The 11,201-nt window shown below is 24.5% G+C and overlaps 1 protein-coding gene across 2 annotated transcripts; it reads right to left on the bottom strand.

Annotated features, from left to right (window-relative positions):
* Positions 1–445: 445 nt before the first annotated feature.
* LOC112701945 (axial regulator YABBY 5) lies at positions 446–3,659 on the bottom strand. Of its 2 annotated transcripts, none has more exons than XM_025752779.2 (7): positions 3,205–3,659; positions 2,647–2,766; positions 1,815–1,965; positions 1,417–1,465; positions 1,211–1,286; positions 886–957; positions 446–751 (listed from the first exon to the last, which is right to left on the bottom strand). In XM_025752779.2, exons 1-7 carry the CDS (start codon positions 3,283–3,285, stop codon positions 698–700), a joined length of 603 nt encoding a protein of 200 aa, XP_025608564.1. In that variant the 5' UTR covers positions 3,286–3,659; the 3' UTR covers positions 446–697. The 2 variants fall into 2 exon arrangements, with proteins under 2 accessions (XP_025608564.1, XP_025608557.1); XM_025752772.2 differs by having other exon boundaries at positions 1,809–1,965; positions 3,205–3,650.
* Positions 3,660–11,201: the final 7,542 nt, after the last annotated feature.

Here is an 11,201-nt window from a genome sequence, read left to right as displayed (position 1 = left end):
CTTTATATATGTATATACTATATAATGCTTTAGTTTTAACAAACAATATAAGAGCCTCTTTTCTTCATATCCTCCCATCTCCTAACATAGAAGCACATTTATAATTGAAAGATTTAAAAAATAATCAAGCAAATTTTTATTTTCTAGTAAATTGAGAAATAGAGTTTGTTATATTTATTTTCTGAAAAAAAATAATCAGCCAGTGTGATAATAATATATACAGTAAGATTGCTCATTTCCTTTATAATTATAAAGTTTACGTGATAATAATGATATTGTTTAAATCTGTTTACTCTCATAATTATAATCGAAACCTTTATTTTTTTTTTATCGAAATAGAGATAAATTCCAAGAAATAATGAATTATTTGAACATGTAATCAGCTATAACAAGAAGGTTGAAGTTGTAATATATAGTAAAATATATATATGATGACAAGGGGAAATTAAATAGCATTCAAACTTGAAATTAAGTAAAATCATCTTGAACAAGTGGAGTAAATAGTACATACACTACTAACAAAAGAAGAAGAAAACAACAACGAGTTAATTAAATATAATATTGTCCTTAAGTATCATAATAAGTGAGGACCATATTTTCCTTACTTGACATACAGACTCACATGAAACTGAAATCCTTCATCACCCTCCATCATAAATAATATATATTGAAGATCATAGCCTTATATTATGTAGATTCATTTATTCAACAGTGCAGGTGCAGCCCTTGACATCAAATGCTTCTCAGAGGCCTGAAATAATAATAATAATAATAATAATAATAATAATAATAATAATAATAATAATAATAATAATAATAATAATAATAATAACAATAATAATAATAATAATAATAATAATATGTATAGTTTGGTTTAGTACTTACATTATCCATCTTATTAGCTTGATTGTTGCTCTCCAACATTAGCCCAAAATGAATATGAGGAAAATGTGCCCACTGTATGTAAAAAGAAATAATTTTCAGGTTAATTATTATGCATATATATAAGAATTAATCTTAATGCAATTCTTTTATATATACATGACAATATAGTTCTATATATTATATAAAATTTAATAATCTAATTATCAGATTACACGTATAACTTTTAAAATAGTAATCATTTTTGTATGATGAATGTAATAATTAGACAAATAATTGTATATGTGATCATCATAATTATATAATAATTTAATCTTGTTATTCGTACGTTCTTTGCTGCAGTACTGAATGCTTCTCTGTGACTGATATCAGGATTATTAGCCTTAATCCTCTGGATCTCTTCCCTGAATATCAACAAAGACATTTCAAAGATGCTTTAGTTAACGTTGCAAATATATTATTATTATTATTCAATGGAAATATTATCACGGTAAATTATTATTATTATTTGTAAATGAATAAAGCATTAGTTACTTTATGAACTGATTATAAGCAGAAGGTACGCGCTGCCTCTTCTCGGGTGCTGGAAAAAGAAAATAACAATTCATCATAATCACGACCCCAATTTATTAAAAAAAATACATGTATAAAAAAAATCAATTATTAAATTAATTATTATATATATTTGATATAAATAAGAGATTTGATAACTAAATTTTAATATATCGGATAACATAAAAAATTTAATATCAAATTAATTATTTAATTTTAATATACTGACAGTATAAAATATTTTACACAATTATGTATTTATTCATGTTATTAATATAAAAAAATAGTTATTTTTATTGATATGACGTTACATAATTAAATACACGTGTAACACGAAAATTTACAAAAGTAGTAAATGGGTAAATAGTAAATACACTCACGGCGGTTGACAGCCCTTTCCTGAGTAACATGATTGGTAGGTGCACGCATTGATGCAAGCCTACTACTATTGTTGCATTTGGAAGAGGAGCCACCATTATTCATATTAATATTTGTGTCAATCCTATACTCCTGATTGCACTGCCCAGGGCCCTGCATCACAAATTTTTTTTTTATTTTCTTATTTATTCCAATCACCCCCTCTTCAATTTTAATTTGCAAATAGGGTGTGGTAGAGAATAGGTAGATAGGTATCTGTGGCTGAGATTGGTGAAGAAATGAAAACAGAAACAAAGCAGCTTTAAAATCACTGAGCATTGTTGGACAAAGAATACAACTCATCAAACAAAAACCCCTCATTTAGGGATCTACACCATATTATTAAAAAATGAAAAACCTAGCTAGGGATTCGAAATTTGGAATCAGATGAAACGAGATTATTATAATAAATTTGGATCCTTTTTGTATATACCTGATAGTATATGGAGGGTTAGGGTTTAGGAGAGGAGTGTAGATAGTAAAAAGTGTGAAAAAGAGAAAGAGAAAAAGTGTGTAGGTTCCTTGGTTATGGCGGCTGCAGGTATAGTAATAGCTTCCACCACTAGTGAAGCTAGCTAGGACCAATTCAATTCGATTTTGTTACACACAAAGACAAAAACTTATCTACCTGAGAGAAAGAGAAAGAGAAAGAGAGAGGGCTTCGATTTTCTCAAAAGGAATAAATAACAACATCGCAGAAACCCTAGAAAGTTAGGTAGCTAGGAATTAGGATCCTGAATTGAAATCAAATCAAGAGAAATTGAATTAAAAGCTGGTTTCATTGAATGAAGAGACCTGAAGATCTTGCCATGAGAGTGATTGAAAGGCCGCAGCCATGTTTACGGACCAGAGATTGGTGCAGTGACCGCATCGAACCGTTACCATGTCGAACAAGCTGGTGCATGGAACGCTCACCTGAATTCAATGAAGAAGATGATGATTAAGATTTAAGAAGATTCGGAGGTTTTAATTTTCTTCATGACTTTTCTTTGACTGCAAAAAAGGAAAAGTCCATAACAATAGATGGAGACCTCACTCTATCTATCATAAACACCCCCCCAGAAATAATAATAATAATAATAAATAAACTCTTTTTTAATTAATTATTTAATTATTATTAATAATAACTACTGGTTCACAAAAAAAGAAATAAAGCTAAGGATCTTAATTTCCTTTTAGTCCTTGTATGTGTATATAAATTAAATAGGGAAATTAAATAATGAATGAAAATATGTATGTATGTATATGAATGAAGAAGGTAGGCAAATTAATGTGAGGATCAAATAAATAATCAGATCTATAAGATGAAGTAAAAGAGAGAGGATGAAATTAAAGTAATATATATATGTATACCGCAAGAACAATGTTGCAAAAGTTGCAGGGTATGTAGCACAGTTGCTCAGGTCCAGCATCCATGCTGCAGCTCGACATCATGATGATGATGTTGATGATGATGATGTGTCTCTGATCTACTCTTCTCTATGGAAAGAACAAGAAGAGAATAAGAAGAAGATGAAGCAAGCTAAGCTCTTTCTCTCTCACACACAGGAAATTAAAGTTGAAGAGGGCAAAGGGCTTTTTATTCTTCTTCTTTGCTTAGATACCGGGGATATATATATACATCAATAATAATATTATTAATTAATACTAGAAAGAAAGAAAGAAAGAAAGAAAGAAGAATTAAGTGATGTTCTGAGAAGAATTTGGATGGAGAGGAAGAGGGCACAAGGCAGAGAGGGAATGCTGGGGCCGACCGCTAAACCAAAACAAAACTGCTTTTTAGTTTATATTTCTACCGTATTAGAATCACTTATCAAAATCAACTATTAATATAAAATATACGTTAAAATATAAATAAATATTAAAAATAAATTAATTTATATATATTTATATATAATAATATATATAATAATATATAAATAATATTTTTATTATTTAAATACATATAATGATACTTGTCACACATTAAAATTAATTATTAATTAAAATATATATATTAAAAATAAATTAAATTATTTATATATTTATATACAAATATATAATAATTAATTTAATACGTAAATAATATCTCTGTTTAAAATAAACCTCAATGTATAATTCTTCCATTTACATAGGTACTATTTTTTTTGTTGGGCTTCCAAAATATTTTTATCAAAAAATAACATTTGTAATATTTTTTGTAAATATTTATCTTGTATATTTTTTCATAATATAAAAGAGAAAATTTTTATTTGTTCTTATATTTTATTAATTATTTCTAATATAGAAAATAAAAAATATATTTACAAAGATAATATATATACACGCTACTCCACGCCACAAGTTTCTTTTCTTCTTTTTTTTTTTTGTTGGAAAACGGAAAAACTTAACTGATATTCAGTCAATTTTATATATTTTTATTAATTAGTGATAGATTAAAAAAATTAATTCTCAATTTCTAGTCGATGATTTATATGTTAGAATAGTTTAATTTCCGGTCCTATCTTTGGTAACAGTAACTCTTCAATTGTGATGAAATGATAAATTGTATTCATATCTTCACTCTAATTTTGTTAGGGCTACATTTTTTATAATAAATACTATTTTAATATGAATACTTTTTAAATAATTAAATAAATATTTTTATATTATTAATTAAAAATTATTTTAAATACATAATTAATTAATAATAACTATTTTTTATATAAATATAAAAATATTTAATATATAAATATTTTTTTTCAGTCACTATATGCGGTGTAAGTAGCATATATAAAGGTTTGTTTGGGCTTTTAACTTTGTGGTTATGATTATTTTTTTGGGTACAGTTAGTCTTTTCAAGAAAGAACCAAAACTACTAGCTACATATGATTCAATTGTAATCAGTTTATTGTGTTTGATCATACTGTAAAAAATGTTATCAAAAAATAAAAGAAAGAAAAGAAATTAATAGAAAAATAAACTTAGTTGTGTATTTAGGGTTTGCTTAGTATTATTCCTTCAAACCTCCCTTTAATTAAGCTGGAGGGTGTATCCAAATCTAAAGTTACAAAGACATCATCTGCAAGCTAAACTTAACTATTACAGCTTAACAATTAAGATATTTAATAGAATATATATTCTAGGAATTGGATTCAACGGGGTGCTTATGTAATATGCTTTTTAGTATTTATAATTAAGGATAATTAACTACTATAAGAAACTAATAAAAATTAGTCAACATGAATTTAGATGTGTCATTTTTAGTTTTAGAATGTGTACTTTATTTGAAATGTGAAAAAATTTTGTTGATTGATTATTAACTGATTTCTGTAGAGATATTTTAAGAAATGTTTTTAAAAGTCAACTTGTGTTTTCTGGAATAAAAAGACTAATATGGCTTAATAATTTAAAAATAAAAATATAAAAATCATTTTTTAACACATCTGTGTCTATTATACATTAAGTTTAATTTTTTTATAACAACAGCAAAGTTTTATCCTATTATATGAAGTGAGTTACACGAATAAAATTAATACGTTAATAAAACGTATTATTTATCATGTTTATTAATATTTTTTTTACGACTACTTTGTATATGTATAGTTTTTTTATCTTTTTCTATTTTTTGTCATATTTATCTTTCATCTACTCTACCTTTATTATTGGATTTTCTGTCGATCTTCTTTTCACATATTCAAACCATCTAAAACAAAATTCTATCATTTTTTTAGCAACAATTCTATTCCAATTTTCTCTCTTATACATCTTTGTTTATTATTTTATCTATATGAATTTGGCTACTCATTTTTTTTAATATCTTTATCTCTCGAATATTTAACTTATGTTGATGTTCATCTTCTATTATCTAAAATATTGTTCCATATATCATATATAGTTTATCTAATGACAACACCACCTTTAAATTTAAAACAAAAATCTTTTTATCACAAATAAAATCAGACGCATTTTGAACGCTTTAAAATCAGTCTGTTAAAAAATTATTAAAAAAGAAAAAGTAGTTTCGCGTGAATAATAATACATAAACTTGTATTTAATAAAAGTGAAGACTGAAATGATGATTATTCACTTGAAAATATTTTTACATCAAGATTTAAATACGTGTAGTGTTACGTTAAAATATTTAATTAAATATGTAAAAATATGAATAAATTTAAAGTGTTTTTTTTAAATATATATAATAATATTATGAAGTGGGAATTTATTATGATTGAGGGGATTGGAATATGAGAGTGACCACTTGCACTACTCGATCAGAAGACACACCTGCAAAGTCCACAGCGGACGAGGGGGGCGAAATTTTATTACTACAGTCTCACTTCTTCTATACTCTAATTAGTAATTATACCTTCTATTTTTTTTCTTTTATTTCTTAAAAAAAAAAAGAAAAGCTAAATAGATAGACTTGAATTCAAGAATTTCAAATTCAGCTTAGCTTCTTAACAATTAATTTGATCATATCACACAAAATGTCCAAAATATCCATCTGAAGTAGCTAGTTATATATACAAGGTACAACACTATATGCGATAGATTAATAAATAAGAAGATTTTCAAGTGTACCGTCAGTATATGATTTTTAATCATTTATTTTAATTATAAAAATATATATAATATTTATAATTAAGATCAATGATTAAAAATTACTAAAACACCAGTACAACAGTACATTTGAAAAATTTTTTTGTAAATAAAACAAAATAAAATAATGGCAATTTTCTCTTACTTATTAAGAAAATAATATTATTTTGCTACTTCTTGTTTCTAAAATTATGAAAAGAAATTAAAATAGAAAAAATAAAAAGAGATTTTTGTTCGACTAAAACCTTAAATTATCCGTAATAATAGAGTTTGTGTGTGCATACCATATGTGGTGTTTGAATTTCATATCCCATATTAGATAATTGTACTATAATGTTGCTGTCAATTTGGGTGGTAAAAAGTGAGGGATGTCTTTCATTTCCTTTAACGACTTTTTTTCTAGCAGCTTTATTTGTTTCCAAGGGCTAAGCAAATCAATCATAAAACTTTGGAACAGTTACATCAAATATATATAAATATGACAATCAAAACCCTAAGGACCACCATAAAAAATGCTTCATTTATACATCTTGCTTTTTGCTTCTGCTGTTTCTTCTTTTTACTTTTTTTGGTTTCATATTTTTTTAACAAAAATTTTGAACACTTGGTTTAGACCCGGGACCTAGCTAGATAGAAGGGTCTTTAGTCGTCTTTTGTTGTTGAATAATGTTATATATTTGAATAAGTTAATTTGTTTTACAACATTCTCTTTTTTGTCCTCTTAATTTTATTTGTCTATTATTTTGTTGGTTCATTATTAATTAAAAGAAATTAATTTCTTAACAAATTGTTATTTTACTCATCTTATTTAATATAAATATCATTTTTTGCTGTTTTTATAAAATTAATTTTAATATGCTATTAATATAAAAGAATTTTATACGTGTATTTAAATATAAAATATAATTTAAAAATAAAATATAATGTTATAGAAAAATAATATATTTTATATTAATTATGTAAATAATAATTTAATGTGTCAAAATTAAATTCATTTTCGCATATTAAACAAAAAATAGGTTTAAATTTGGTGTACCGAAGATGTTTATTTTACTAATTCTTTTAGAAAAAATGCTAAGTGATAAGTACTTTTCTCTTGATTTTATCTTATATTTAAATTAATACTAATCAATTTTCATTCTTTTATCATCTACCAAAAATATTAACTCTCTAACATTCTTCTTAAAGTAAAACAATTAAATTGCAGAAATAATTATTCTATTATTATTGCAAAAGAGTTTATAAGATATGACAAATAAGATGTTCATGAAAAGAGAGTGATTTTCCATAATATTAATTAGGATATGTTGTTTGTCGTTTTAGGCCTTCAAAATTTTTTAATAGTGCAATAATAATACTGTTTCATTGCCCACTTAGCTTCAGTCCCTTTCCATGTCTCTGGTGTAATAAATTCTACATAACTCACTTTAATTTGCTTCGTCACCCTCCTTTTCATATTATAAATTATTGATAGATGCTACTCTATGCACCTTCTCTCATTTTCTTTGCTCCGCATTCTAATATCCAACTCACTTGGATCATCATGTTATATCATATTAATAATTAGTTTATTTCATAATATTTTTAATAAAAAAATTAATATATCTTATGCTATTTAATTTTCAATTCCTTATTTTTTTAAAATATATTTTAAAAAAAATACTCAATTATTATATTATAAGTCTCAAATAATTTATTAACGTAAAACATCTTTCATATTATGAATATAATTTTTAATAGAGATAAGTTCACTCAATTTTGATTATAATTAATAATATGATATCAAAATATATCCAATCCAATATTATTGGACTATCTAAGCTACTGAATATATTATAAACTATACATTTCTCAAAAATAAATTCTTTAGATGATTTATTAAAAATCTAAAATCTAGACAAAAAAAAAATTTGATTAATTAAAGTAACGAGCTAGTTACATTTGTCTTCTTCCCCAAAGAAGATTATAGAGTTAAATTTTATGTATAGATTGAAAACTAGTACTTATAATTAGATTTTTCTTTTCTTAAAGTCTTTCAAATCATTAAATTGTAACAAACAACCTCTTTTATTTGTTTGTGATTAGTCCAAGTATATATATATATATATATATATATATATATAATGTGTGCCCCGCTTACTTTCTTTAATTTTTTTTTGTTTTTTAATATATTATGGTAATGCATGCAATGTATAGGAATGTGAACTTAATTATGAATTCATGACCAAATCCAAACTATGCTTAGAAGTTAGAAGTTTGAGATTGTTATAAACATCATCACTTATATTTTTCATTTTCGTTATTAAAGCTAAGTAGTGACGGATAATAAAATAATAAAAATAAAAGAATTATATCTTATATATATTATAGCAAAGAGCTATTTAAATAAATATAATTTCTACGACAAACTTTTAAATGGAGTTTCGATTAATTCTTAGTATTTCAGGTTGGAGATATAATAGATATAAGGAGTCCACTCTGATAAAGATGTTTAAAACGTCTTTTTTTAAAGTTATTTTTTATTAATTAAAATTTAATACATATAATTGATTAAATTATATTATTTTTATCAAAATTAGATGAGACAAATTAATTTGGCCGAAAAATAGATAAACCAAACCTTAAATCAATCTAAATTAATATTCTTTTTTATAGAAAATAACTACAATAACCTTATTATAAAAGATGACTAAAATATTCTTATTATATATTTTTTAATTTTAAAAACCCTAAATTCTAACCCTACAACGACACAGAAAAAGAAAATGGTTAAAATTTAGAATTCTCAAAATATATATATATATATATATATATATATATATAAGAATATTTTAGTCATTTTTTATAATAGGGATATTGTAATTATTTTTTATAAAAAAATATTAATTTAGATCGATTCAATGTGTAATTTATCGATTTTTTGGCCAAATCAATTTATCTGATCTAAGTTTAATAAAAATAACATAGTTTAATGAATTATATGTATTGAATTTTAATTATTTAAAAATATCTTTAAAAAAAGACGTTTTAAGCGTGTTTATCTAAGTGGCTCCTTAGATATAATTTCTATAAAATTTCTTAGTACTAACTAATTATTTTTCTTAATGGCTGTGCTCACTTCCTTAATATTCTGGTATATCTATGACTTTATCTTCTCCTTCATGCACTCATGGCTACCATAATTCATGATGATATTTTCTTTCCTAATTTGGCTGTTCATATATAGGTCAAAATTAAGGCAATAATTAAGGTAGCGTTTGTTTTCAAGTATTGGGACAGAGACTGAGAGACTGAGACTCAGTATTGTGTTTGTTAGTTCAGAGACTGGTACTAAAATTTCTGTCTCTGTCTCCAAAATTTCAGTATTTCAGTACCTCCAAAAAGTAGGGACACAGGGGACTGAAATTTTTAGAGATGGAGACTGAAACTTTAATAACATTTTATACCTTAAATACTTTCATTTCAATTAATTAATTCCAATTTTACCCTTTGTGCAAATTAAATTAGAGTTTCATTCTTATTTCAATTCATGTCTCCTATTTTGCACCAAACAGAATACTAAGATTTGTTTCAATCCTTGTCTTTCAGTCTCTGTCTCTCAGTCTCAGTCTTTCTGTCTCTGTCTCTCCACCAAACGCTACCTAAGGGAATGAAAATCCAACTTCAATTTTAGTTGGCTTTAATTTGAGTAGTGATTTGAAAGAACTAATGAATATATGGATGGGCCTCCTAAATCAGAATGAAATGCGTAAACTACATAATCTTGAATCACCAAAAGTTGGTCGATGATCACATTCCGTTGATTAATTAATTATTGTCAGTGATGAACTGATGAAATAAATTAAAAGAGCTATATATATATATATATATATATATATATATATATATATATATATATATATATATATAGCACAAGGACAACTTTTCTTCTTTATATCTCTTTTAACATACACATGGATACTTTGCTGTACTTTTTGGCTTATTGCATTGTTTGTTACCTAAGAGTTTTCATATTAAAAATTAATTCGTATTTCGTTGAACTTCTTTATTTTTTGCAGTTACTGTAATTTATGATGAAGTCCATATCCTGTAATCATCATCATCATATCATTTATATCATAGTGCAAGGAGCCCACGTTAATTATTAGAGATATAATTATTTACGTGTCTTTTATTGTTAAATTAAATTTTTTAGAAAAATGATGTTACGACACAATATTAAAACTTTTATTACGAAAAAATTTAAAATTCGATCTTTGTTATTCTAAAAGAAAAAATAATATACGATAAATAAAAGAAAATTTTTGTATAAATTAAAATATTTATGTAAATTCTAAAAAAGAATTTTGTGTGAAAAAATATGTTTGAGATATCTGTATTCTTTTATTAGTTTAAACTTTTAAGATAATAATATAATTTCAACATATAACTAAGCTAATAAGTTAAAGCATGCAAATAATATAGTAATAAATAATTAAATAATTAAATAATTTATAAAATAGAGAATAAATTTTATAACTAAATAATATATAAAAAATTAAATTATAGTCAAAATTAAATAGTAATTATTAAAAAATTAAAAGAATTTATTTTATTATTGGACCATTAAATGGTCCAAATATTTTCGGATCATCAAATTCTATGCCACCACATGATATTATAGAGTCCTTCCAAAGATTATAAAGCCTCCTCAAAAGTTTTAAAAGATCATCATAATCATCTACACAATTTCTAAAATTTGATGTTATTCCTGATAAAGTATTTTACCATCAAACGATGTCAGAAAAGTC

Source organism: Arachis hypogaea, chromosome 1 (assembly GCF_003086295.3).
Source record: "Arachis hypogaea cultivar Tifrunner chromosome 1, arahy.Tifrunner.gnm2.J5K5, whole genome shotgun sequence".
Classification (NCBI taxonomy): domain Eukaryota; kingdom Viridiplantae; phylum Streptophyta; class Magnoliopsida; order Fabales; family Fabaceae; genus Arachis; species Arachis hypogaea.
Note: the sequence above shows the minus strand (reverse complement) of the source record. Positions and strands in the feature narration are given on the sequence as shown.